This window comes from Callithrix jacchus, chromosome 18, assembly GCF_049354715.1.
Source record: "Callithrix jacchus isolate 240 chromosome 18, calJac240_pri, whole genome shotgun sequence".
Taxonomy (NCBI): domain Eukaryota; kingdom Metazoa; phylum Chordata; class Mammalia; order Primates; family Cebidae; genus Callithrix; species Callithrix jacchus.
Window position 1 is genome coordinate 15,732,737 of NC_133519.1, and position 27,671 is coordinate 15,760,407.

General features: G+C 53.2%; 3 protein-coding genes across 24 annotated transcripts; 2 read left to right on the forward strand and 1 right to left on the reverse strand.

Moving 5' to 3' along the window:
• The first annotated feature begins 2,477 nt into the window (after window positions 1-2,477).
• On the forward strand, window positions 2,478-16,794 carry FDPS (farnesyl diphosphate synthase). 16 transcript variants are annotated; one of them, XM_078355931.1, is made up of 12 exons: window positions 7,360-7,505; window positions 8,179-8,391; window positions 8,469-8,631; window positions 10,483-10,623; window positions 11,070-11,201; window positions 13,521-13,601; window positions 13,749-13,871; window positions 14,224-14,312; window positions 14,395-14,467; window positions 15,732-15,809; window positions 15,911-16,045; window positions 16,540-16,794. In XM_078355931.1, the coding sequence occupies exons 2-12, from the start codon at window positions 8,216-8,218 to the stop codon at window positions 16,738-16,740; spliced, it is 1,392 nt and encodes a 463-aa protein (XP_078212057.1). In that variant the 5' UTR covers window positions 7,360-7,505; window positions 8,179-8,215; the 3' UTR covers window positions 16,741-16,794. The 16 variants fall into 16 exon arrangements, with proteins under 16 accessions (XP_078212060.1, XP_078212067.1, XP_078212057.1 ...); XM_078355930.1 differs by having other exon boundaries at window positions 7,360-7,385; XM_078355934.1 differs by lacking the exons at window positions 7,360-7,505; window positions 8,179-8,391 and adding an exon at window positions 2,478-2,587.
• Window positions 16,784-17,836, reverse strand: LOC103789018 (putative uncharacterized protein RUSC1-AS1). The gene is given in 2 exon segments (XM_008984591.5): window positions 16,784-17,181; window positions 17,184-17,836. Coding segments are annotated over 2 exon segments (918 nt in total). The 5' UTR covers window positions 17,704-17,836.
• RUSC1 (RUN and SH3 domain containing 1) lies at window positions 17,071-26,973 on the forward strand. Of its 7 annotated transcripts, none has more exons than XM_078355871.1 (11): window positions 17,071-17,141; window positions 17,783-19,272; window positions 19,539-19,949; window positions 20,992-21,090; window positions 21,249-21,325; window positions 21,453-21,627; window positions 21,704-21,809; window positions 22,000-22,046; window positions 22,750-23,302; window positions 24,462-24,587; window positions 26,265-26,973. In XM_078355871.1, the coding sequence occupies exons 2-11, from the start codon at window positions 17,910-17,912 to the stop codon at window positions 26,431-26,433; spliced, it is 3,126 nt and encodes a 1,041-aa protein (XP_078211997.1). In that variant the 5' UTR covers window positions 17,071-17,141; window positions 17,783-17,909; the 3' UTR covers window positions 26,434-26,973. The 7 variants fall into 7 exon arrangements, with proteins under 7 accessions (XP_078211997.1, XP_008982816.4, XP_078211999.1 ...); XM_008984568.5 differs by having other exon boundaries at window positions 17,824-19,272; XM_078355873.1 differs by lacking the exon at window positions 19,539-19,949.
• The last annotated feature ends 698 nt before the right edge of the window (window positions 26,974-27,671 follow it).

The following is a 27,671-nucleotide window of genomic DNA, read 5'->3' on the forward strand; positions in this document are numbered from 1 at the left end:
GGCTCAAACAATCCTCCCACTTCAGCCTCCCAGGTAGACAGTATTACAGGTGTCCACCAGCATGCCTGGCTACTTTTTAAATTTTTATTTATTCATTTATTTATTTAATTTTATTTTTTTGAGGCGGAGTCTCGATCTGTCACCCAGGCTGGGGTGCAGTGGTGCAATCTCAGCTCACTACAACCTCTGCCTCCCAGGTTCACACAATTTTCATGTCTCAGCCTCCCGAGTAGTTGGGATTACAGGCATGTTCCACCACATCCGGCTAATTTCTGTATTTTTAGTAGAGATGGGGTTTCACCATGCTGGCCAGGCTGGTCTCAAACTCCTGACCTCAGGTGATCTGCCTACCTTGGCTTCCCAAAGTGCTGGGATTACAGGCTTGAGCCACTGTGCCCAGCCTAAATTTGTATTTATTAAAAATACTTTTTTTCCTTTCTTACCACAGGTGTCATTTTGTTGCCCAGGTTGGTCTTGAACTCCTATGCTCCTTGATCTTGAATTCCTGCCTTGGTCTCTCAAAGGATTACAAGCGTGAGCCACAGTACTGGCCTCAAATTTCTTAAACACTCCTATAAACACCAAACCCCCTCTTTGAGAACATACCGGGTTAGAACACCCTTTGTTCCATTATCCACGGCAAGGATGTGCCACAGCCACTCTGTAGATAAGTTCCCCTACTGTATGCCTTGGCCTGATTGCCCTGGCGTGTGGTGCTTCATTCATTGGAATCCCAACCAGCCCCATCATGGGATGGTTTGGGGCATCCTTTGTTAGAGCTGTCCTGATGCCACTCTTGGCGTGACACTGGCTGTGCGTTCAGCTGATACTAACCGGTGGGATTCTCTGGAAGGGCTCTGACAGCATCATCATCGTCATCATCATAGCATTTATTAGTTACCATTTGCCCATTCCTCACTGTCCAATCTTTACTGAGCGCCTACTCTGTATCAGGCCCTAAGGACACAGTGGTGAGCAAAACAGACAGGGCCTTTGCCCTCTGTGGGATTTACCATATAGTGAGGAGACAGACTATGAACAAGTACCAGAGAAATAAATATGTAACTACAAACCTTGTAAGTGCTACTGAGTAATCAGTCAGGGTGCTGGAACACAGAAGCCAGCAGGAGAAGAGAGAGGATGTATTTTATTTGATGTATTTATGTTTTGGAGACAGAGTTTTACTCTTGTCACCCAGGCTGGAGTGCAAATGGTGCGATCTTGGTCACTACAACCTCCACCTCCTGGGTTCAAGTGATTCTCATGCCTCAGCCTCTTGAGTAGCTGGGACTACAGGCGCATGCCACCATGCCTGACTAATTTTTTGCATTTTTAGTAGAGATGAGGTTTCGCCATGTTGGCCAGGCTTGGTGTGGAACTCCTGGGCTCAAGTGATCAGGACACCTCTGCCTCCCAAAGTGCTGGGATTACAGGCATGAGCCACTGTACTGGGCTGGGGTCTGGCAATATTGAACTGCCTCCAGAATCAGTTGAGGGGATAGGAATCCCAGAGATCCCAGTCCCAAGGAATTAGCAGGTGGTGGGGGACAGTTCTCCAAAAGAGCATTTGTCCTGTCCAGCTAAGGGACAGATGCATTGACCTGAAATCAGGCCAGAGTTTCCTCAGCAGTCTGGCTGACTCTGGGTCCACAAGTGACCACGTGAAGGATGGGCTGCCCTTTGTCACAGGGTCGACCCTGGGCAGGAGCCCTGAGGGCGAGAAAACGGAGAATCCCAGCATCCAAACAGAACGCTCGGCTTTGCCAGCTGAAAGCCCTCCCTCCCACCACGCCACAAACACACACACTCCAGCAGCTGCACTCACACACACACACACAGACACAAACGCAGGTGGTCCTTCATTCCACAGGCATGGACTGAGCCCCATATGGGCCCTGCTCTGCTCCCTGCCAGAGTGGAGGAGGTGAGGCCACTGGGCCCAGGTCTCTGCGAAGTGTGGGGATGGAGACAGGAGAGCTGCCAGTCAGATTTAATAAAGCATGTTGGGGGAGATGACAGAACTGTGCTCGGGACACAGAGGGACAGCAGGAGAGGCAGAGCCTTGTGAGTAGGGGCAGAAGGAGGTCAGGGCAGCTTCACAGAGGCGATGCCCTGTGCTCAGACACATGCATGCACATACACAAAGCTCCCCCCATTCCACACACAAACACAAATACGCACTCCGCTCTAATACTCATGCGGTGTCCACACTCACACACGCCGACTCACACAGAGACACCTGAGCTTCCCACATGCGCCCGCACAGACACGCACTCGTGTTCACACACGAGCACACACTCACGCATACAGCCGCACACACAGTTCAGGCTCTGTCTCCCGCCTAACGCCATTGTATTCTGCAAACCGCGGCGCCTCACCGGGGGACAGGCCATGGCCTGCCTGCGAGGGGCGCCCGAGAGCCCCCGAGCGGGGAAAAGGCGGGGCGACAGGCACCTCCCTTCCGCCCCCAAGGCGACGTCCAACCCCTTCTCTGGTGTGGAGAGACAGTCTCAACGTCAGCTTCGTCTTCGGCAAACCGAGATATAAACCTCCCGGGGCGCGATGCGACGGTGTCCACGGAAGTTCTGTGAGTCCTGCTCCAGCAGAGAGCACGGAATTATTGCTGTTCTGCACACGGTGACTCCTCTCCAGTCCCAGGAGTCAGAATACTGGGGGTGGGGCCCTGCATCCATGAAACCTTAAGGCTGTGTTTATGTTAACTTGAATAAATATTTGCACAATACAGTATACAAAACTTAAAGGCACGGCCGGGTGCGGTGGCTCACGCCTGTAATCCCAGCACTTTGGGAGGCCGAGCCGGGAGGATCATGAGGTCAGGAGTTTGAGCCCAGCCTGGCCAATATGATGAAACCCCGTCTCTACTAAAAATACAAAAATTAGCTGGGCGTGGTGGCGTGAGCCAGCCACTCGGGAGGCTGAGGCAGAAGAATCATTTGAACCGGGGAGGCGGAGGTTGCAGCGAGCGGAGATTGCACCACTGCACTTCAGCCTGGGCGACAGAGCCAGATTCCGTCTCAAAAAAAAAAAAAAAAAAAAAAAAAAGGCACAGAGTATAGATGAAGAGCTGGTTTCTAAACTCCATGACCCCGCTGCTCAGCTCATCCTGGCACCTAACATTTATGAAATGTCTATGTGTTGTACCAAAATATAAACAATATATAATCTCACCCCTTTTTATGCAAGTGATAGCAATGGTACCATACATACCACTCTGTACTGTTTTTCTTCCCCACTTAGGAATAGATCTTGGACTCCTTGCTTATCGAGGCCATAAAAGGAAGGCCTCAATTTTGCTCACAATTTTATTTATTTATTTATATATTATTATTATTATTTTGAGATGGAGTTTCGCTCTTGTTACCCAGACTGGAGTGCAATGGCACAATCTCGGCTCACCTCAAACTCCGCCTTCTGGGTTCAAGCAATTCTCCTGCCTCAGCCTCCCGAGTAGCTGGGACTACAGGCGCACAGCACCATGTCCAGCTAATTTTCATATTTTTAATAGAGACGGGGTTTCACCTTGTTGACCAGGATGGTCTCAATCTCTTGACCTCGTGATCCACCTGCTTTGGCCTCCCAAAGTGCTGGGATTATAGGCGTGAGCCACCACGCCCGGCCTTTATTATATTTTTGAGACCGTGTCTTGCTCTGTCACCAAGGCTGGAGTGCAGTGGTGCCTTCTCAGCTCACTGCAGCCTCCATCTCCTGAGTTCAAGCAATTCTCCTGCCTCAGCCTTCTGAGTAGCTGGGATTACAGGCATGTGCCACCACATCTGGCTAATTTTTGTATTTTTAGTAGAGATGGGGTTTTGCCATGTTGGCCAGGCTGGTCTTGATCTCCTAAACTCTAGCGGTCCACCCATCTCGGCCTCCCAAAGTGCTGGGATTACAGGCATGAGCCACCACACCCGGCTTAATTTTTTGTTATTACTGTTATTTTTTTGAGACAGGGTCTCACTCCTGTTGCCCAGCCTGGAGTACAGTAGTATGATCACAGCTCACTGCAGCCTTGCCCTCCTGAGTTTAAGCGATCCTCCCACCTCAGCCTACCAGGTAGCTGGGATTACAGGCATGTGCCACCACTCCTGGCTAATGTTTTGTGGTTTTAGTACAGATGGGGTTTTGTCAGGTTCCTCAGGCTGGTCTCGAACTCGGTTCAAGTGATCCTTCTGCCTCAGCCTCTCAAAGGGCTGGGATTACAGGTGTGAGCCACCTTGCCCAGCCAAATACATAATTTTTGAAGGATGAATGAATGATAATGGGGCCCAGCCTTTGGCCTGAATCAAAAAGGTCCAACTCCAGCTTCTCTCCTGGGCTACAGACCCTCATATTCAATTACCTGCCTCTCACCACCACCATGTGACTGAGGCCACTCTCCACTGTTCAGCCCTCCTCCTCGTGCCACCCTCTGTTACAGCTAAGTTAACTTTGTTTCACTTCCTTGCTCCCACCCCATCCTGCTCTACCTCCTTGACTCTCTGCACCTTAAAGAAAGTGAGAGCACAGTGGCTCACACCTATAATCCCAGGGACTCCAGTGGCTGAGGCAAGAGGATCACCTGAGGCCCGGAGTTCCAGACCAACCTGGGCCATGTAGCAAGACTCCATCTCTAAAAAGATTTTTTTTTGAGACTCAAAAAAAAAGGCTGGGCGCAGTGGCTCACGCCACCCAGCACTTTGGGAGGCCGAGGTGGGTGGATCACCTGAGGTCAGGAGTTCGAGACCAGCCTGACCAATATGGAGAAATCCTGTTCTACTAAAAAAAAAAAAAAAAAAATTAGCCAGGCATGGTGGCACATGCCTGTAATCCCAGCTATCTTGGGAGTCTGAGACACGAGAATCACTTGAACCCAGGAGACGGAGGTTGCACCATTGCACTCCAGCCTGGGCAGCGAGAGTGAAACTCTGTTAAAAAAAAAAAAAAAACCCATGCCTGGTCAAAGATATTTTTGAAAATTAGCTAGTTGTGGGCTGGGTGCTGTGGCTCACGCCTATAATACCAGCACCTTGGGAGGCTGAGGTGAGTGGATCACGAGGTTAGGAGCTCGAGATCATCCTGGCCAACATGGTAAAACCCCGTCTCTACTAAAAATACAAAAAATTAGCTGGACATGGTGCTGTGCCTGGAGTCCCAGCTACTCAGGAAGCCGAGGTAGGGGAATCACTTGAGCCCAGGAGGTGGAGGTTGCAGTGAGCCGAGATTGCGCTGCTGCACTCCAGCCTGGGCGACAGAGAGAGACTGTCTCACTAAATGAATAAATAAATAAATAATAAATAAAACTGCCATGGAGACTGTTTTACCCGAAGTGTTGGATGACAGCCTTCATCCATGGGGCAAAGTAAAACCATCAAGCTTGTATTGCTATCTCACAGCTAAGGTTTCAGGCTATTGAGTCTTCATTTATGTGTGTTTACTTGTATGTACACTTATTGTTATAGATTGTGTCTACCAAATTGGCTTATAAATAAAAGAGCACTCATAAATTAAGTAAATAAGTCTAAGCAGTTTTCAAGTTCACATGACACCACACCCCGCTAATTTTTGTACTTTTGGTATAGACATGGTTGCACTATGTTGGCCAGGCTGGTGTCGACCTTCTGACCTTCTGATCTGCCTGACTTGTCCTTCCAAAGTGCTGGGATTACAGGCGTGAGCCACCATGCCTGGTGTTAACACTGACATTTTAAAATATCTATGGCAGGCATGTGGCTCACGCCTGTAATGCCAGCACTTTGGGAGGTCGAGGCGGGCAGATCACGAAGTCAGGAGTTCAAGAACACCCTGGCCAACATAGTGAAACACTGGCTCCACTAAAAATACAAAAATTAGCCAGGTATGGTGGCACGCACTTGTAGTCCCAGCTATTAAGGAGGCTGAGGCAGAATTGCTTGAACCTGGGAGGTGGAGGTTCTGGTGAGCTGAGATTGCACCATTGCATTCCAACCTGGGCAACAGAGTGAGACTCCATCTCAAAAAAAAAAAAAAAAAAAAGAATTGCACAAAATGCACAAACAAAGCAAAAAAGGAATGAAAGGATTTATTGAAAATGAAAGTATACTCCACAGTGTGGAAGCAGGCCTGAGTATAAAGGGCTCAAAGGCCCTGTTACAGAATTTTTGAGAGTTTAAATACCCTCTATCTGGGGTACACCCTATGTAAATGAAGAGGGTGAAGTAAAGTTAGTCATTTACTTGACCAACGCCCTGTGGAGAGTATATTTCTGGTCATAGCTCAAGTGTGAATCGGCCTTATGTTCCCTGCCTCCAGACCCTATTTTCCTGCCTCATCTCCCCACTGAGAGATGTGATCCCTATTTATGGAAGGTAGAGGAACCAGTGGTCTTTATTCTATAACTGCTTCATGCTGGCTTAGAGGGTAGTCCCTACCTATTGGGATAACTGAACTCTCACCCTGCTCTGTCTAGTGGAGGAAGGGTAGCTCCTTGATGGCCTGGGGTGGTGTCTTCACCAGGAACTGGCTGGAGCCTTTGTTGCATGATCGTCTGAAGCTTGAGAATAAATTAATTTGGTTAAAGGATGTAATGGGAACTTCAGGAGGTGGATACCTATGCTGTCAAGAATGTTTTTTATACAGATTTGCAGGAGAAAAATGAAACCTGCAACAGGAATGAGCCACCCCACTCCGGCTAATTTTTGTATTTTTAGTAGAGACGGGGTTTTGCCACGTTGGCCAGGCTGGTCTCGAATTCCTGACCTCAGGTGATCCGCCCGCCTCGGCCGTCCAAAGTGTTGGGATTACAGGCGTGAGCCACCGCGCCCGGCCAAGGTTGATCTTTAAGCCCTTAAAGCACTTTAAACACATGACCTCGTGGTATTATCACCCTCATTCAACAGATGAGGAAAGCTAGTTTCAAGGAAGTTAACTGAGGAGATATTAAATGATTTGCCTGAGTTGGAGAAATAATAAGTGACAAAGCTAGTCCTCCTGCGTTTTGCTAACAGGCCATTCAGCTGCCCAGGAAGATGTCGAAAATTGTAGTAAAGGAGGCAGTCAGAGCCAGAGCTGGGGCGTTCCCCACCTGGCTCGCTTCGAGCAGTGATACCTCCAGCCAAGCCCTCTAGGCTTCAGCCCTTCCATTGGTCGTCCGTCACAGTGCGCCATGCTCACACGAGGGCCAGGAGCCAATCTGTTCGGCTGGTCTCCGCCCATCCAGACCACGCCAGATTGGCGTTGTCTGTCCCTCCCGCGGCACGCTGGGAGTTGTAGTCTAATTATGCATTTCTGCCGATAGTGTGGGGAAAGCGAGAACTACTCGACCCATAGAGCCGAGCGCGGAATTGATTCTGCTTTTAGGAGTACCCGCCAACTAGCGGGACCGAGCAGGAACCCGCAACCAGGAACAGGTGAGACAGGACGTGTGCTGGGCCTTGGAGGAAGGGATCCGAGACCGTGCTTTGCTTCTGTAACAATATTGTGAGGCACGGGAAGCTCAGCCTGCTGTGTCAGAGTTTCTCCGTTTTGAGGTCGGTGGGCTAGACTGGCTGGCCTTCTCTAGGGGTGCAGAGACTTCCAAACTCTGCTCTTGTGCTTTCCTGAAACCCCCAGTATGCCCGGACCCCGGTATACTCCTTTGCTGCGAGCCCTTCTCTCCCGTCCAGAGTTGCTCCGACCCTATCTGCGCAGTCCTAGCGCTTCCTGTGAGTCTCGGGACGCGCGGTTCCAGCACCCCAGACCATATGGACGCAGCACCCATGGGTTCCGGCCCCAATGCTTCTCCTCTCCTTGGGAGGTAGCGCAGACCCTGGGCACCCCTCTCCATCTCCCAGGGGAGACCTGGGTTCTAGATTTGGCTCTGCCTCTACGATCTTTCTACCTCCTAGAGCCTCAGTTTGACTTGTGTAAAATAGGATGACTTAAGGGTCCTTTCAGCCCCTACTCCTGGGGTACTTTACTGTGTACCACGTCCTTACCCAGCCTGTGGACGCCGTCTTGAAGGCATTGAGTTCTAGCCTGTTGATAAGTGGCAATTAGTTGGGTCTCAGTCACCCAGCCCTACTTTTTGTTTCCTGCATATCCCTCCTCCAATTGTCCCTAAGCACATTCCACAAGAGGGAGGGGCACTCTGGGCTAAGGCTGGGGTGGGAGTGATCTGGGGAGCTGCCACCATGCCTCTGCCTTTGGTGCTTGCCCCTGCAGGGAGTGCTTGGCGCCCCCTCCCTATGCCACTCCCACGATGCCCTTGTCCCGCTGGTTGAGATCTGTGGGGGTCTTCCTGCTGCCAGCCCCCTACTGGGCACCCCGGGAGAGGTGGCTGGGTTCCCTACGGCGGCCCTCCTTGGTGGTCGGGTACCCAGTCCTGGCCTGGCACAGTGCCCGCTGCTGGTGCCAAGCATGGACAGAGGAGCCTCGGTGAGTGTGGTTGGGGTGAGGGGCCTTGGGGAGGGGAGCAGCTGGTCAGGTTTCTGACTTGTTCTTCTTCTCCTCAGAGCCCTTTGCTCCTCCCTCAGAATGAATGGAGACCAGAAATCAGATGTTTATGCCCAAGAAAAGCAGGATTTCGTTCAGCACTTCTCCCAGATCGTTAGGGTGCTGACTGAGGATGAGATGGGGCACCCAGAGACAGGAGATGCTATTGCCCGGCTCAAGGAGGTGAGGGATTCATGACTTGGGGGAGTGAGTCTTTGGCTTCGTTGCTCTGTATACACGTGGGATTCACCTGTGGCTTGTGGGGGGCTTTTGACAGATGTGAGAGAAGGCTTTTACCTGAGGGACTCAAGCCCACTCTTGAGGGGTTGGGGCCTGGGCAAGTATACTTATTCAGTCCGTCATCCTGACTTTTGGCTGTGATGGAAGGTGGGTCATCCAGACTGCTTTGCTTGAGGGTGGAGGCCTTGAGCCTGGCAAGTCTCTGATTTTGTGTCCTGAAATCAGAAGCTGCTACCTTAGCAGAGACTTGGGAGGAAGGCAGTCTGATGTTGTTCTGTCTCCCTGGGGTTTGAGTGAAATCATTGTATCATTAGCAACTCCTATTCTAGGGATGGATATGGTGGCTCACGCCTGTAATCCCAGCATTTTGGGAGGCTGAGTTGGGTGGATCACCTGAGGTCAGGAGTTGGAGACCAGCCCGGTGAAACCCTGTCTGAAAAAAAAAAAATCTGAATCTAAAGAGCTTTAACGATTAAAAAAAAAAAAAAAAGGAAAAAAAGAAACTCCTATTCTAGGACATGAACTATTCCTGTGATACTCGCTGTTTTTTTCCCATTGATTCTGGAGTATCTATTAAAATTCTTTTTATTTATTTATTTATTTTTTGAGACGGAGTTTCACTCTTGTTACCCAGACTGGAGTGCAATGGCGCGATCTCAGCTCGCCGCAACCTCCACCTCCTGGGTTCAGGCAATTCTTCTGCTTCAGCCTCCTGAGTAGCTGGGATCACAGGCACGCACCACCATGCCCAGCTAATTTTTTGTATTTTTAGTAGAGACGGGGTTTCACCGTGTTGACCAGGATGGTTTCGATCTCTTGACCTCGTGATCCACCCATCTCGGTCTCCCACAGTGCTGGGATTACAGGTTTGAGCCACCGTACCCGGCCCAAAATTCTTTTTATAAATGCTGTTTATCTCATGTATCTGAGGGGAACCAAGGGAAAGGGGGGGTTTTGCCTATACTGGAATAGGGATTAAAAGAGAAATCTTGGCCCAGCGAGGTGGCTCATGCCTATAATCCCAGCACTTTGGGAGACCGAGGTGAGCCGATCACTTGAGGTTAGGAGTTCAAGACCAGCCTACCCAACATGGCAAAACCCTGTTTCTACAAAAATACAAAGATTAGCTGGGCATGATGGTGTGTTCTTGTAATCCCAGCTACTCAGGAGGCTGAGCCGGGAGAATCGCTTGAACCCTGAAGGCCAAGGTTGGAGTGAGCCGAGATTGCGCCACTGCACTCTAGCAAGACTCTGTCTCTAAAAAAAGAGAAGTCTTGGCCAGGCATGGTTGCTCAACGCCTGTAATCTCAGCACTTTGGGAGACCAAGACAGGTGGATCATGAAGTCAGGAGTTTGAGACCAGCCTGGCCAATATGGTGAAACCTCTTCTCTACTAAAAATACAAAAATTAGCTGAGTGTGGTGCCATGCACCTGTAGTCCCAGCTGCTCAGGAGGCTGAGGAAGAATTGCATGAACATGGAGGTGGAGGTTGCAGTGAGCAGAGATCATGCCACCTCATTCCAGCCTGGGCAACAGAGTGAGACTCCATCTCATAAATAAACTGACTAGAGTAGACCATGCAGAAAGAACGTGCCTGGGCACTGGGCTCTCTTCTAGCTTTGCCCCAGGACTTTGGGGAAGGAGTAAAGACAGCAGCAATCCCAGAGGCTCCTTGAAGAGGAGTTGGGGTTGGGGAGGATAAAATCAGGTGGTGGTTGGAAGTGGGAGAGCGCGAGGAGAAAAGTCACAGTAGCTGCTGTGTGGACCTTGATGCCCTGTCCCTTGCCCTCCAGGTCCTGGAGTACAACGCCATTGGAGGCAAGTATCACCGGGGTCTGACGGTGCTAGTAGCGTTCCGGGAGCTGGCGGAGCCAAGGAAACAGGATGCTGATAGTCTCCAGCGGGCCCTGACGGTGGGCTGGTGTGTGGAACTGGTGAGAGGCATCGGGGAAGGGAGACGTTTCCTGCGACTTGGGTGGGAATGGGCGGGAGGGACCTGAAACTTGTCTGTGGTTTGTGTTTGCCTCTAGTGTGCTATGGCTAGATTTAGAGCGAATCACTGCACGGGTTAACTAACGTGGGAGACTCTTGCCATTAGGTACAATGGCGGTTGTAGATAGGCATGGATACGGTGGACTGGGGCCTTGGAACTGGGCAGAGTGGTGTCAGCTCTTTCCTCTGAGCAGAGGACAGCCATAAAAATGAAAGGTCTTCCAAAGGCTGTCCTGAAGCACAGATTGAACACTGGCAGCTCACTGATAGTTTTTGAAAATGTTTTAAAATTAAGTCTCCTAAATTTAACAAAGAGATTTTACACTGAAACCTAGATTTCTAGCATGGCTTGGAAAACTGTAACACCTGGGTCCTTGTTCCTGCATAGCAACAGTTGGCTGAAGCTGAGTGGATGCAACTTCCCCAAGACCCAGGGCATGTGCTCTCCTGTGTGCTTTCTCTGATTTGCTCCCACCCCACATCCGCTTGTCTTCTGTGCCAGCTCATCTTGCTCTTGAAGGTGTATAATTTGCTGGCCTAAAGCTTTCATTAGTGACAGGGGGACTGGGTTCTGGGAGGGGTGCCATAGGTGAGGAGGGAGGGGCATTCAGAACTTGGTGAGTGACAGTGGTGCTGAATTCCTGGCCTGAGAGGAGCAGCTGGCTCAGGGGAAGACGTGCTGAGCACAGTCAGCCTGGGCATGTTCTTGGTATGGGTGGAGCAGGTGGATCTGCCTGTCCTATGGGTGGTGGAAATTCCAGTCTGGAACTTGTCAGGGAGATGGTTCTGAAGAATAGGGATTTGCTTCCAAGGAGAAAATAGGACCATGGCATCCAGGGAGAGGGCAGCATTTGGGAGGCTGAGGTGGGTGACGTTGAGAGTTCGAGACCAGCCTGACCAATGTGGAGAAACCTCGTCTCTACTAAAAATACAAAATTAGCCGGGTGTGGTGGCCCATGCCTATAATCCCAGGTACTCGGGAGGCTGAGGCAGGAGAATTGCTTGAACCCAGGAGGCGGAAGTTGTGGTGACCCGAGATCACACCATTGTACTCCACCTGGGATTTGTCAAAATTCTTTTTTTTTTTTTTTTGACATGGGGGTCTCGCTCTGTTACCCAGCCTGGAATGCAGTGGCATGATCATGGCTCACTGCAATCTCTGCCTCTGGAGCTAAAGCAATCCTCCCACCTCAGCCTCCCAAGTAGCTGAGACTATGTATGTGCCTCTACCCAGCTAATTGTTTTTTTTTTTTTTTTGGTGGAGACTAGGTTTTGCCACGTTGCTGAGGCTAATCTTGAACTCGTGACATCAAATAATCTGCTCATCTTGGCTTCTCAAAATGCTGGGATCAAAGGTGTGAGCCACCGGGCCTGGTCTAAATTTTTCTTTTAGAGAAAATTTTCACTCTGTTGCCCAGATGGAGGGTAGTAGTGCAATCATGGCATACCGTAGCCTCAGCCTCCTGGGCTCAAGCCATCCTTCCACCTCAGCCTCCCAAGTAGCTGGGACTACAGGTGCCTGCCACCACACCTGGCTTTTTAAAAGTGTTTTTTTTGTAGAGATGGAGTGTCACTATGTTGCCGAGGCTGGTCTGGAACTCCTGGGCTTAAATGATCTGCCTGCCTCAGCCTTCCAAAGTACTGCGGTGAGCCACTGTGCCTGGCTTGGGTTTTTTTTTTTTGAGACGGAGTTTCACTCTTGTTACCCAGGCTGGAGTGCAATGGTGCGATCTCGGCTCACTGCAACCTCCGCCTCCTGGGTTTAAGCAATTCCCTTGCCTCAGCCTCCCGAGTAGCTGGGACTACAGGCGCGCACCACCATGCCCAGCTAATTTTTGTATTTTTAGTAGAGACGGGGTTTCACCATGTTGACCAGGATGGTCTCAGATGGTCTCGATCTCTTGACCTTGTGATCCACCCATCTCGGCCTCCCAAAGTGCTGGGATTATAGGCGTCAGCCACCGCGCCCGGTCTGTTCTAGTCTCTTACCTAAAACAAGAGTGTTATAGTTTCGTTTCATAGGCAAGGGGTCTGAGCCAAACTGGCTATCTCACTTTCCAAGTCGCCGTAGAACAGAAGAAGTCTTTTGCGTCCCCATCCTGACCTTCCTGGCTCATAGGGACTATCCAAGGCAGCAGCTCTGGCCTGGGCATGGTGGCTCACACCTATAATCCCAGTTACTTTAGGAGGCTGAGGCAGGAGGATCACTTGAACCCAGGAGTTCAAAACCAGCCTGCGGAACATAGTGGGACCCTGTCTCTACAAAAATTAAATTAAAAAAAAATTAGCCAGGCATGTGGTGTGTGCCTGTGGTCTCAGATACTCAGGAAACGGAAGTGGGAGGTTCACTTGAGCCTGGGAGGTAGAGGCTACAGTGAGCCGTGATCACACCACTGCACTGGACAACAGGAGACTCTGTCCCCACAAAAAAAACAAAGCAAAACTGCCGGGCATGGTGGCTCACGCCTGTAATCCCAGCACTTTGGGAGTCCGAGGCGAGTGGATCACGAGGTCAAGAGATCGAGACCATCCTGGTCAACATGGTGAAACCCCGTCTCTACTAAAAATACAAAAAATTAGCTGGGCATGGTGGCGCGTGCCTGTGATCCCAGCTACTCAGGAGGCTGAGGCAGGAGAATTGCCTGAACCCAGGAGGCGGAGGTTGCGGTGAGCCGAGATTGCGCCATTGCACTCCAGCCTGGGTAACAAGAGCGAAACTGTCTAAAAAAAAAAAAACAAAGCAAAACTATATACAGATTCAGATATAAAGTAGTGGCTCCATTGCTGATAGAAGGAACAGTAATGAGGAGCCCTGAAAGTCTTATTCCACTCTTCCTAGCTGCAAGCTTTCTTCCTGGTGACAGATGACATCATGGATTCATCCCTCACCCGCCGGGGACAGATCTGCTGGTATCAGAAGGTAATGGGGGCAGTAACGTAGCAGTGGTTATGGGGACAGGCCACAGGGAGGTGGTTACATATGGCCTGGTTGAGGTATTGGGGTGATGGCTCTTAGTGTGAACTGAAGCTAGAGATTGATTGCTTGTTTTTCTCTCTGCCGTCCCAGCCAGGTGTGGGTCTGGATGCCATCAATGACGCTGTCCTTCTGGAAGCGTGTGTCTACCGCCTGCTGAAGCTCTACTGCCGGGAGCAGCCCTATTACCTGAACCTGATCGAGCTCTTCCTGCAGGTGTGCTGCACACAGGGCCCCATGCCCAGACGCTGTCGCTGGTAGCCTTGGCCTCTATGGGACATACTCATCTAGCTGGTTTCAAGGCACAGGATTGCAGGGGGCCTGGAAGGGAAAAAGGAAAAAGTTGGGAAGGGGCAGAAAGGGCTTCTCTGTCCCTGTGTGATTAGAAGGAGGGGTGATAAAGGACTGTGTGTATGAATATGGACCTTGAGTTTTGGGGCCTTCTCCCCTTCTGTTGCCTTTCTGATTCTGCCCACTTGTCAGCTGTTATGGGATGTTGTGCTCAGGATATCAAGGTTTCACATATCTGGAGAAAGCCTGGCTCATGGGCCATCTTCGTCTTCTTTAGAGTTCCTATCAGACTGAGATTGGGCAGACCCTGGACCTCATCACAGCCCCTCAGGACAATGTGGATCTCGACAGATTCACTGAAAAGAGGTGAGGGTGAACCAGACACAGCAAGGGAGGCTGCAGGATGCGGACTGCCCTCCTGAGGAGTTTCTCTTCTCCCCCTAACCAGGTACAAATCCATTGTCAAGTACAAGACGGCTTTCTACTCCTTCTACCTTCCTGTAGCTGCAGCCATGTACATGGTGAGTGAGCCTCCTCACCTCTCCACCCTGCTGATGGGGGCTTTTGGACAGGAAGGCATAGAGCAGACAACATGAACACTCTGCTACCCCTGGTGAACGGCTCTGTGACCTTGAGCAAATCAGTCTCGCTGAGTCTCTTTCCTCAACTGGGGATAAAATTCCTGCTTCACAGGACTGTTCTTTAAGCAAGGTGGCTGGGTGTGGTGGCTCACACCTGTAATCCTAGCACTTTGGGAGGCTGAGGTGGGCGGATCACCTGAGGTGAGGAGTTCCCGACCAGCCTGACCAACATGGAGAAACCCCATCTCTACTAAAAATACAAAATTAGCCAGATGTGGTGGTGTATGCCTGTTATCTGAGGCAGGAGAATCACTTGAACCCGGGAGGCAGAGGTTGTGGTGAGCCAAGATCGAGATCGAGCGAGCCTGCCCAACAAGAGCGGAACTCCATCTCAAAAGAAAAGAAAAGAAAAAAGATTAAGCAAGGCCAGGGATATGAAGTTCTTAGCCCATAATAGGGGAACAATAAATCCTGTGTCTGAGTATGGATAGGAGTGCGGAGATCATCCTGGTTGAGGGAGAAGAGTGGATTAAAGGCAGTCAGTGGGATTAACTGCCTACCCTGACCTTGCTTCTCCACATTTCCTTTTCATCTTGAAAGAAGTTGGAGATGGCTGGGCGCGGTGGCTCACGCCTGTAATCCCAGCACTTTGGGAGGCTGAGGTGGGTGGACCATGAGGTCTGGAGTTTGAGACCAGCCTGGTCAGCATAGTGAAACCCCGTCTCTACTAAAAATACAAAAAAAATTAGCTGGGCATGGTGGTATATGCTTGTAGTCCCAGATAATTCAGGAGGCTGAGGCAGGAGAATTGCTTAAACCCAGCAGGCACAGGTTGCCAAGATCATTTCACCGCACTCCAGCCTGGGTGACAGAGTGAGACCCCCTCTCATAAAGAAGTTGAAGGCAAAAATACTAGGAAGATGGATCAGAATGATACTGAGGGACTGACATTTGTGAGGGAAGAGACAGGCTGAACACCTTTAGAATGGATTTATCTCTGTTAGGACTCCCAGGAAGGTCTAGCCAAAAATCAGTGGGATTGTGGTTGGATCATCAGTCAAGGACTTTCTAGGTCAGGGAAGCCAAGATGTCTGAAGAGAGGAGAGATTTGGGGCTGCAGGAGGGCAAGACTCCATGAGAGAAAGCAGCCAGGAATATGCAGGCACCTCTGGGGTTTGGCTTATTAACCTCCCTTGCCTTATAGGCAGGAATTGATGGCGAGAAGGAGCATGCCAATGCCAAGAAGATCCTGCTGGAGATGGGAGAGTTCTTTCAGATTCAGGTAGGAAGGCAGGAGGCAGCTGCAGGGAACAGGCACCAGCTTCACTCCTCTGCCTGGGGGCCTCATCTGTTTCCTCCTTTTCTGCTCCTCCCCCCACCCAGGATGATTACCTTGACCTCTTTGGGGACCCCAGTGTGACTGGCAAAGTTGGCACTGACATCCAGGACAACAAATGCAGCTGGCTCGTGGTCCAGTGTCTGCAACGGTCCACTCCGGAACAGCGCCAGATCCTGAAGGTGCTTGAGAGCGGGCGGGTGGTGGGTCCCTGAGCTGGTGAGAAAGGGCCAGAGCAGTGGTTCCCAACTGGAGGCAGTTTTGTCCGAGGGGACATTTGGCAATGTCAGCAGACGTTTTTTGTCATCGTCATCACAACTCCGTGTGTGGTACAGGCATCTAGTTGGCAGGAGCCAAAGATGTCGCCAAACATGTAACACACAGAACAGCTCCCCAGACAGGATTATCTGGTCCCAAATTTCAATTGTGCCAAGGTTGAAAAACCCTGGAGTAGAGGATGCTGGGGTCTGAGCCAATATGTGGGGAATATTTGGGATGGTGAAGGGAAGCTTGTGATCTTAGCTATCTAGAGACACTTGAAAATTGGAGGCAAGAAGGGAGTGGGTGGCTTTGGAGATGTTCTGGAATATGTGAATGAAGGGAATTGGTTGGGGGTGAGTGTCCTGGAGGCTCTGGGGAAGGCCAAGCCCAGCTTCCTGTCTCCAATCCCTTCCAGGAAAATTACGGGCAGAAGGAGGCTGAGAAGGTGGCCAGAGTGAAGGCATTATATGAGGAGCTGGATCTGCCGGCTGTGTTCTCGAAGTATGAGGAAGACAGTTACAACCACATTATGGCTCTGATTGAACAGTACGCAGCGCCCCTGCCCCCAGCTATCTTTCTGGGGCTTGCGCGCAAAATCTACAAGCGGAAAAAGTGACCTAGAGACTGCAAGGGCGGAGAGGAGGCTCTCAATAAATAAATTATTGTGTAATCTTGTGTTCTGTTAATGCTTGGCCCAGCCGGAGTCTGGTTCTCTGAATGCTCGGGGTGGGCTGCTGGGAGGACTCGGTGCACGGAAGCAGAACCCAGGGGCCTTGGCATCCGCGCCCCTTGGGGTCAAAAGCTTGGGATATAGCCAACCCTCTGGGCGAGTGAAACCAGACGCTAAGCGCTAGGGGCGGGGCTGAGCTACGCCACGCCCATGCGCGAAGGGGTGCAGCTGCGCGGCGAAGAGTGGGTTGTCCTAGTGCCCCTCCCCTCCTGCTCTGTTCCCCGCCGGGCGGGGACCGTGGGAGCCGCGGACAAGCCCAAGGCCGGAGCGGTTCCAGGAGGACCCTGGTGAGGAGGGCTCGGCCCATGGGTGTAGACCGATAGACCAGGGCACGCTGGGCGGGGCTGGACAAATGAATAGAGAAAGGGTGCGGTGGTGGCTGAATGATGGAGACGAATGCGGAGAGAATGATGGACACACGGCTGTTCCAAGGGGCGAGGGCGCAGGCTGGAGCCCAGCCGAGGCAGCCGGAGGATGCGGAGTTGAGAAGCTGACGGCTGCTGCATCCTTTTCTCCTCCAGCCGCCACCCCTTTTCTGCATTTACCAGGCAAACTCTGCGTATTGCCCCACCCCCATCCCCTGCCTCCTTTCAGGGCATCTGGGTGGGTCTTCTTGGGTCCCTTAATCTAGGAGTAAGGGGTAGGCTGGAGGGCAGGGTCAGATTGCGGCAGCAGGGACCCAGCAGTCCATTCAGGGCCCCGACCTCTTCCAGGCCCCCGCCCCCCTTCGGAGATCCAGAGCGCAGCCGCGTTCTCTGACCCTCCCCGCTCCATTCCCGGGGGGTTACATTCGACTCCACCTGCAAACACTGCAGTGGAAACTAATGGCCAGTCGATTGCGATTTGCATCTCATTGAAATATCTTCCAAAGCAGTCAGAGCCTTCAGGCCTGCTGCTGCCGCCGGTCACCTCGGTGTCCTTCCGGCAGCTCGTCCTCAGTGGCTGGGCTTCGCCACCCCTGTCTTCTAGGTCTACACCTGTGGTTGCCAGGTAGGTGGATGTGAGAGACCCAATCCTCCTGGTTCTCTAGAGGCCATCCCATCGCCGCCGGCACAATGCTGTCCCCTCAGAGAGCTCTACTCTGCAACCTCAACCACATCCACCTCCAGCACGTCTCCCTGGGCCTGCACTTGTCCCGCCGTCCTGAGCTACGGGAGGGGCCCTTGAGCACACCCCCTCTCCCAGGAGACACTGGGGGCAAGGAGAGCAGGGGTCCCTGCAGTGGCACCTTGGTGGACGCCAATTCCAACAGCCCAGCTGTGCCCTGCCGGTGCTGCCAAGAGAACGGTCCAGGCCTAGAAAACCGGCAAGACCCGTCACAGGAGGAAGAGGGGGCTGCCTCTCCCTCAGACCCAGGCTGCTCCTCCTCGCTCAGCTCCTGCTCAGATCTTAGCCCAGATGAGTCCCCTGTCTCTGTCTACTTGCGGGACCTCCCTGGTGATGAGGATGCCCACCCTCAGCCCAGTATCATCCCCCTGGAGCAGGGCTCCCCACTGGCTTCAGCAGGCCCTGGCACCTGCTCACCGGACAGCTTCTGCTGCTCTCCTGATTCCTGCTCCGGATCTGCTTCTTCACCCGACCCTGGCCTGGATTCGAACTGCAATGCCCTGACCACCTGCCAGGACCTCCCTTCCCCAGGCTTGGAGGAAGAAGACGAGAGCGCGGAGCAGGATCTCCCTACCTCGGAGCTCTTAGAGGTGGATGATGGAAAAATCGACGCTGGGAAAACGGAGCCCAGTTGGAAGATTAACCCCATTTGGAAAATTGACACAGAGAAAACTAAAGCTGACTGTAAAATCACTGAAAACAATAACACTGGTTGGAAAAACAACGGGAATGTTAACTCTAGCTGGAAAAGTGAACCTGAAAAAATCGACTCTGGTTGGAAAAACAACACAATAACTGATTCTGGCTCGAAAACAGATGCAGGGAAAATTGATGGAGGATGGAGAAGTGACGTCAGCGAGGAGCCGGTGCCCCACCGGACAATCACGTCCTTCCACGAGCTGGCCCAGAAGCGCAAGCGGGGCCCAGGGCTGCCCCTCGTCCCGCAGGCCAAGAAAGATCGCAGTGACTGGCTCATAGTCTTCTCGCCCGACACTGAGCTGCCCCCGTCGGGGTCGCTGGGCGGCTCCTCTGGACCTCCTCGGGAAGTCACCACCTTCAAGGAACTCCGGTCCCGAAGCCGAGCCCCACCCCCGCCAGTCCCGCCTCGAGACCCCCCAGCTGGCTGGGCTTTGGTCCCGCCCCGGCCCCCACCCCCACCTGTCCCTCCCCGAAGAAAGAAGAACCGACCAGGACTGCAGCCCATAGCGGAAGGGCAGTCCGAGGAGAGCCGGGCTGTCAGCCCCGCGGCTGGTGAGGAGGCCCCAGCCGCGAAGGAGCAGAAGGAGCCGGGCGCGCAGGCCGGCCTGGAGGGTAAGAGGTTGTCAGAAGCGGGAGGAGGGCTGGGCTTCGGCCGCTCACGCCTCCTAGCCTTCCAACCCCGCCCCCTGTCTTCCCTCCATTCTGTGTCTCCCATCCTCCCCGGCCCTTCTACCAGGGAGCGCTCCGGGAAAGGGAAACTGGTCATTGGGTTACGGGACTAACTCTTTGCTCCCTCTTTTTCCCGCCCCTCCTTGCCTGGCTGCCCATCCCGCTGCCCTCCTTCCCTCTGCGCCTGGCCCCGCCAATCCTGCCTGCAGCCGGTCCCCTCCTGCTCCCTCGGCCCCTGGTTTTCCGGTTCTCGGCCGACGGGCGCCCCCTGTTGGAGGGTGGGGGCGCGGGCGCAGCTGGGTCTCTGCTCCTGGCGCCTCTGGCCGGGTGGCCCGGCGCCGGGCTGCGGCTGCTGGGGGCGCCGACCCCCCCAGAGGAACAGCTGCTGCCGGTCCGCCTGTCCCCAGTGGGAGCCTATTCGCCTCCGACTCGGGGAGCCTTGCCCTGCCTGGCCAGCCCCGAGCTGGCACTGCTGCTGTCCCCGCTCTTTCCCAGAAGTAGCACCTTCCCCGCCGCGGCTCCCCCACCCCGCCAGGTACCCGCCCCCCCGCTGCCACCGCAACCTCGTCCGCCGAAGGCCCCTCGCTGGACCAGGAGCCCATCGCCTCAGCCCAGGCTACGTAAGACGGACCCGGGCAAGCCCCGCGGGCCACACCTCTGGCGGGCCACCCCGCCCACCCCAAAGCCCCTTCCTCTCTCGTCCGACCCCGTTTTCGCTTTTTTTCCGGGGTTGCTCGGCTTGGTCCTGCCCTTCAGTTTCGGCCGACTCCAAGCAAGTTAGTTGGACTTGGGGAGTCTGGCCCCGTTCCTCGTGGTGGAGGGGGGAGTTGTTGCCCTTTCTGTTCCGTGGCCCGGTCCCCTCTCCCAGACATGCCTGGGCATAGTGGACGCGGGCTTACCCAACCTCCATGCCAAGTCTAAGGGGGTCCCAGCGAGTCTTTTGTTAGGGACTTCGGGTCACACGGTCCCTGGAATTCCTTGGGGGACAGCTCGGGCCTGTCCCCCACCTTGCTCGGGATGGGTGGAGGGTGAAGTTCCCGGGAGCTCATAGGTACTAGAGGTTCTGGCCACATCCTCTCCTCGAGTCCAGTCCCACGCGGGATGAAGGGGCACCCTCCGCCGAGGGGCTACTGCGGGATCCAGGTTTCCCCTTTCCGGCGCCTTCCAGCCTCCCAATCCTAGGGTCTCGCCTCCCTCCGTCTCCTCCCTTTTCCCCTCTGTCTGTCTTTCCATTGGTCCGTACCGCCCACGTGCTCTCCCGGGCCCCGCAGGCTGGACTCGGCCCAGGGGCGGTGCGCAGGGCTGCTCCTCCCTCCCGCGCCCTGTCCTCTCGGGCCTTACTGGCCTAGCGGGGTAGGCGGGAGGTGAGCGCGGCCATCCCGCTCCCGGATTTCCGGGATCCTGGAGGGGGGAGCTGTGTCCTGAGGGAGGGCACCGGGAACCGGGGTGGGCCTGGGGACAGCGAGTGCTGGGAAGTGGCGGGATTTCTCTCGGGGGCTCAGGTCTAGCTGCCCCGTGCTCCAGGCGGCCCTGCGCCTCATCTCCCCAAGACCCTTCGGGGACAGAGCGCTGCAGACCCGCGGGAGACAACTTGTGCGGGAGCCCGGAGTCCTCGGAATAACCCTTGGTAAGTGTCACCACGCCCTTCTTCCCCTACCCCAGTCCGTAGTTCGTGGTCGTTCGCCGGTGTCCCCGGGGCCCAGCGGCTGTGGATGGCAGAAGCCCAGAGTGGGACTGGTCAGCTGCAGGAGCAGAAGAAAGGTAGGGCACCCTGACTCCCGACCCTGCGCTTCTGAAGGAACCACCCCTCGCCCCGGCCCTGCTCTCTCTGGCTGTCAGAAGCCAGTCTCTCCACGCCCTTCAGGCAAGCCTGGGTAGGGGCGCGGCCTCCTAGCGTCTTCCCTTTTCCGCCCCTCCAGGTCTTCTGATAGCTGTTAGCGCCTCGGTGGATAAAATCATCTCGCATTTCGGGGCCGCCCGGAATTTGGTGCAGAAGGTGAAGGTGGCTGGGGGGAGGCTGTTGGGGATGAAGAGAGTCATGGAGCCCGGCGAGGGGTGCGGGAACGGTTGGTGGGAGGTGGCTGAAGGGATCTCTGGACCCATCCGAATCGCGCCGCCTCCAGGCCCAGTTGGGTGATAGCCGGCTGAGCCCGGATGTGGGGCATCTGGTGCTGACCACCCTCTGCCCGGCCCTCCACGCCCTGGTGGCGGACGGGCTGAAGCCTTTCCGGAAGGACCTTATCACCGGGCAGCGCAGGAGCAGCCCCTGGAGCGTGGTGGAGGCGTCGGTGAAGCCAGGTGAGCTGGGAGGGTGTGGGACCCGACAGCGCGCAGGGCAGGGCCGGGCTTGGCTGACTGCACACCACGTTCTCAGGCTCCAGCACCCGCTCCCTCGGAACCCTGTATAGCCAGGTCAGCCGTCTAGCTCCGCTGAGCAGCAGCCGTAGCCGCTTCCATGCCTTTATCCTGGGCCTCCTCAAGTGAGTTGCCTTCTTCCCAGTGCCCTTCCCACGACCTGGGACTGTAGGAGCGTCATGGGTGGGACACAGGAGTAGTGCCTCACGTCCCCAGAGAAGGCCTCCCCTCTTCCAATCTTATCTCCCATCCTCCACCCAGAGAGGACGGAGTCCTCCACCTCCTTGAATTTCCATTCCCTCTTTTCTTCCCCAGCACCAAGCAGTTGGAGCTGTGGTTTTCCAGCCTCCAGGAAGATGCAGGTCAGAGGCTCAGATGGGAGAGGATGGGGCTGATGGGCTGAGAGGATGGGAAGGAAAGGGTTCTCTCCTGCTGGTTCCCACTGGTGCCAGAATGCCATTAAGCCAGATCTCCGATCTTACTACTCTCCGAATTGAAACTTCCAAGGATGCCCATCACCCATAAGATGAAAGACCCAAAGCCTTGGCTGTCTGGCCTCTGCCCTCTTTCCCTGAAGGCCAGGGCTTTTCCTGGTCTTGCCAACAGTCTTCCCACCTGGCCCTTCCTGCCACAGGGCCCTGCTTATGCTGTTCCTCCACCTAGAATCAGCCTCCTTGTCCCTCTTGCTTCCTCATTAACTGTCATTCATCCTTTGAGTCTTTCCCCATCATTGATGGGGAAGGACTTCCCCTACCTTTACCCTCAGACTAGGCCAACCCCCACCCCGTTTTGTTTGTGCCTCTATGGCCGTCTTGTCCTCCTCTGTAGCCTTTGCACTGTCACTGAGTTACTTGTCACCATTTGCTGTGTGTGTCTTCCTATTTGGGCTAGGTTCCATGCAGGCAGGGATGTCAGTCCTATAGCCCACCACGTCCTTCCTCCTCTCTTCCCCCGTTCCCAGCAGAGTGAGGCCTGGGAGGATGTGTGCTGAGCAGTGGTCTGCTCTGGGGGGTCCTCTGGGACTAGGTCCAGGGCAGTAGCTGATGTTGGCCTGCTCTTTTCCAGGCCTGCTCTCCCTCCTGTACCTGCCCACAGGATTCTTCTCCCTGGCCCGCGGTGGCTGTCCCTCCCTGTCCACAGAGCTGCTACTCCTGCTGCAGCCATTGTCGGTGCTCACCTTCCACCTGGACCTGCTCTTTGAGTACCACCACCACCTGCCCCTGGGCCCGCCTCAGGCCCCTGCCCCTCCAGGCCCACCTCCAGCTCTGCAGCAGACTATGCAAGCCGTGCTGCATCTGGGTGGGCGGCTGGCCCAGAGCCTTCGGGGGACTTCCAAGGAGGCTGCTCCAGACCCCTCAGACTCCCCAAACCTTCCCACACCAGGGAGCTGGTGGGAGCAGTTGACCCAGGCCTCCCGGGTCTATGCCTCTGGGGGCACTGAGGGCTTCCCTTTTTCCCGATGGGCACCCGGGCGTCATGGGACTGGAGCTGAAGAAGGTGCACGGGAGAGACCCCTGCCCACAGAGGAAACGGCACCAGGCAGGGGCCTTTGGCTGGGAAGGCTATTTGGAGTGCCTGGGGGCACCGCAGAAAATGAGAGTGGAGCCCTCAAGTCCAGGTAATGGGGTATCTTGTCCTCTCTAAGACCTTCTGACTCTCTCTGGTCTCTCAGTGGGCTCATTTGAAACTCTCTAGGGACGATCCTTTAGGGCAGAAGGTGGCAGTCTGTTTTTCTACAGCCATGAGCTAAAAGTAGCTACATTTTAATGGTTATATTAAGTGCCTACATAATGATCTCGATTTTCTCCCTTGGCCCTAGGGCCTAGAATACAGTTATCCTTAGTTACATGTGAAGAATTGGTTCTGGGACCCTCACATGCACTCAAGTCTGAGCATACTCAGTCGATGTGTAGGAAAAGACAGCCCTCAGTATATGCGGGTTTTACATCAAGAATACTGCATTTTCTGTTCGGTTAAAAAAAACCCTGCATATAGGTGGACCTGTGCATTTGAAACCTACTTTGTTCAAGAGTCAACTGTCTTTACTATCTGGTCCTTTAGAAAAAAGAAAAACAGCCTGGGCAACATGGTGAAACCCTATCTCTACAAAAAAATACAAACATTAGCTGGGCATGGTGGCACGTACCTGTAGTTCCAGCTACTCTAGGAGGCTGAGGTGGGAGGATTGCTTGAACCTGGGAGGTTGAGGCTGCTGTGCCATGATCACACTGTTGCATTCCAGCTGGGGTAACAGAGTAAGGCCCTGTCTCCTTTCCAAAAAAAAAAAAATTGCCAACCCCTGGCCCAGCATGCTGGCTCACACCTGTAATCCCAGCACTTTGGGAGGCCGAGGCGGGTGGATCACCTGAGGTCAGTAGTTCGAGATCAGCCCAGCCAACATGGTGAAATCCCGTCTCAAAAAAAAAAAAAAAAAAATTTAAAAAAAATTGCCAATCCCTTCTCCAGGCCTCAACAAGTGGTGGCTCTTTAATGGTTTGAGATACTCTGTAGTGGCCCTTTCATCCTGAGCTTGTATAGGCCCTGATGGGTCCATAGGTTCCTTGTGATGTGCAGTGGTGTGGACCTCTGTTGTCATCCCCCTAATCAGCCTGAAAGTGCTTGTGTCCAACAGTTACCACTCTGCTCTCAAAGGTGACTAACCCCTGACCTCTTTTGAACCACAGTTAGGCCCCTTAGCCTCTCTCTCCCTCCAGACCCCAGGGTTCTTGGGTTTTCTGAGGGTGGGTTGACCTGTGACCCTATGTCCCTTCTTTTAGGAGACCATCTAGCTGGCTGCCCCCAACAGTGAGCATGTTGGCTCTTGTGAAGCGGGGGGCACCTCCCGAGACGCCTTCTCCTCAGGAGCTTGAGGTCTCAGCACCCAGGGTGGTGCCAACCCATAGGTAAGGAGGATTGGGGGGAATGCACTAGTGTGTAACCGTATGTTATCACAGCATGGATGGGAGGTAGCGTAAAAAACCCTGGGCTTTAAAATAAGACAGTGCTTAGTGTGCATTGCAGCTTTTCTGTTATCATGTGACACTCATTCGTCTGAGCCTTGGATTCCTTTTTTTTTTTTGAGATGGAGTCTCGCTTTGTCACCCAGGCTGGAGTGCAGTGGTACAATTTTGGCTCACTGCAACCTCCGCCTCCCAGGTTCAACCGATTCTCCTGTCTCAGCCTCTTGAGTTGCTGGGACTACAGTCGCCTCCCACCACGCCAGGCTAATTTTTATGTTTTTAATAGAGACGGGGTTTCACCATGTTGGTCAGGCTAGTCTCGAACTCCTGACTGCAGGTGATCAGCCCGCCTTGGCCTCCCAAAGTGCTGGAATTATAGGCATGAGTCACTGTGCCTGGCCAGGATTCTTTCTATAAGAGGATATGATACATTTTTTGTGGTTATAGAGACTAAACATAATTTTTTTTTTTTTTTGAGATATAGTCTCACTCTCACCCAGGCTGGAGTGCAGTGGCATGATTTCGGCTCACTGCAACCTCCACCTCCCAGGTTCAAGTGATTGTCCCGCCTCAGCCTCCTGAGTAGCTGGGATTACAAGCACCCACCACCATGCCTGGCTAATTTTTGTATTTTTAGTAGAGACGAGGTTACACCATGTCAGCCAGGCTGGTCTTGAACTCCTGACCTTGTGATCTGCCCGCCTCGGCCTCCCAAAGTGCTGGGATTTTAAGAGTGAGTCACTGCGCCCAGCCTTGCTTGTGTTTTAGAGAGATCTGACTGCTATGGGGAAAACAGGACTGGGGAAGAGGTTGAGAGAGATTTAGGCAGACAAGTTAGATTGTCCAGAGAGATCGGATAGAAGCTTACACTAGGATGGTGGCAGCAGAGTTGAAGAGAGAGTACATGGGGGCTGGGTGCAGTGGCTCACGCCTGTAATCCCAACACTTTGGGAGGCCGAGGCGGGTGGATAACCTGAGGTCAGGAGTTTGAGATCAGCCTTGCCAACATGGTGAAACCCCGTCTCTACTAAAAATACAAAAATTAGCTGGGCATGGTGGCAGGTGCCTGTAGTTCCAGCTACTCGTGAGGCTGAGGCAGAAGAATTGCTTGAACCCAGGAGGTGGAGATTGCTGATATTACACCACTGCACCCCAGCCTGAGCAACAGAGAGAGACTCTTGTCTCAAAAAAAAAAAAAAAGTAGATGTAGTAGGAGGAGATCCAAGCAAGTTTTGTTGATGGATTGGATCTGTGGCATGAGATGCCCAGGTTTTACCAGGAGTAAGTGTGGGTAGAAATTGGTGCTGTTTACCACTACAGGCAACATGAAGAGGGACTGGTTTTGAGGGTGAGTCATTTTGTTTGATATGTTGAATTTGAAGCACCAGAGAGGAGTGTAAATAGTGTCAAATAAGCAGCTGGAGTGGGTTTGGCACTTGGGAGAAGGCTGAGACCCCAGATAGAATAACCACGCTGATGAATGGTTCTCAAGTCTCTTCCAGAGCCCAGTCAATATTCACTGAGCTGAATCCACAAGGGCACTATTTAGAGGTGAGGCCTGGGTACAGCTGGGCACCCTCACCTCACTTCATTCCAGTATCTTCCTCTGGCTCCTCTCAGGGCAGTTCGGGCTCTCTGTGACCACACAGCTGCAAGACCTGACCAGTTGAGCTTCCGGCGTGGGGAAGTGCTGCGTGTCATCACCACAGTGGATGAGGATTGGCTCCGCTGTGGGCGGGATGGCGTGGAGGGTCTGGTGCCTGTGGGGTATACCTCCCTTGTTCTGTAGCCCTGGGACCCTTTTCTGCATATGTGTCTCCCTCCTGGTGTTCACTGGGAATGGCCAGTGAACACCATCCCAGAAGCATTTTCCCTGTCTGCAAAATGACATTTCTTCCCACATCTGTTTCTGCTAATATTTAAAATAAACATTCCTTCTTCCCTCCTATGCCCACCTGTAAGGTGAAATCTGCTCTTCTTCCAAATATATAAAAAGGGAATTGCCTTCCATGCAATCCCTTTCCTTTTTCCCATCTGTATAAGGGAATGTCTTCCTTCCTATCTGCAAAATGGAAATCTAGACCTCCTTCTTCATCCGTAAGTGGACTGTGCCAGTACAATACATGCCTCAGCCTCAGCCCCCGAGCCTAGAAGGACCTCACTCCTTCCTGTGTATGGAGTCTTCCCCACTTCGCCCCTCCCACACTGCCTGTGTTGATAATGTACTCACCATGTACTAGGTGCTGAAGCCTGGACACCCCTGGTGGGTGGGCCTGTGGTGATGGTCTGCACCCTTCCTCCTTTGTCCCAATAAAGTATGGGAGATGAATGTGTGTCTTTCACTGTGGGTTTCAGGACATAGGCTATGGGGGAGGGGAAGAAGGACCTCTTATGGGAGACATAAGGCAGATGTTTATTCCTAGCCCAGGTTTGGTTCGTAATGCTCCCTGAATAGAGTAGTCCCCTCATTGGTTCCTGAATCTCACAAGTGCTTCTCTATTCTATGACTTTATCTATTTTGTTAAGACTGACAGGATAGGAGCCTGCATAAATATAGGGGAGGAGAGAAGACTTGGCTCTTGAAATTGTAGTTCATGTCTGAGGTGAAGGAAAGGACTAAAGAGTTATCAGGGACAGTGACTCACACCTGTAATCCCAGCACTTTGGGGAGGCTGAGGCAAGCAAATCGCTTGAGCTCAGGAGTTCAAAACCAGCCTGGGCAACATGGCAAAACCCCGTCTCTACAAAAAATAAATCAACCAGGTGTAGTGACACATGCCTGTGGTCCCAGCTAGTTGGAGGGCTGAGGCAGTAGGATCCTTTGAGCCCAGGAGGTAGAAGCTGCAGTGAGCCGAGATTGTGCCACTGCATTCCAGCCTGGGTGACAAAGTGAGACCCTGTCTCAAAACAACAGAGTTGTAAGAAATGTCACCATTTTTTTCAGCCAGGCATGGTGGCTCACTCCTGTTAATCCCAGCACTTTGGGAGGCTGAGGCGGGTGGATCACCTGAGGTCAGGTGTTCGAGA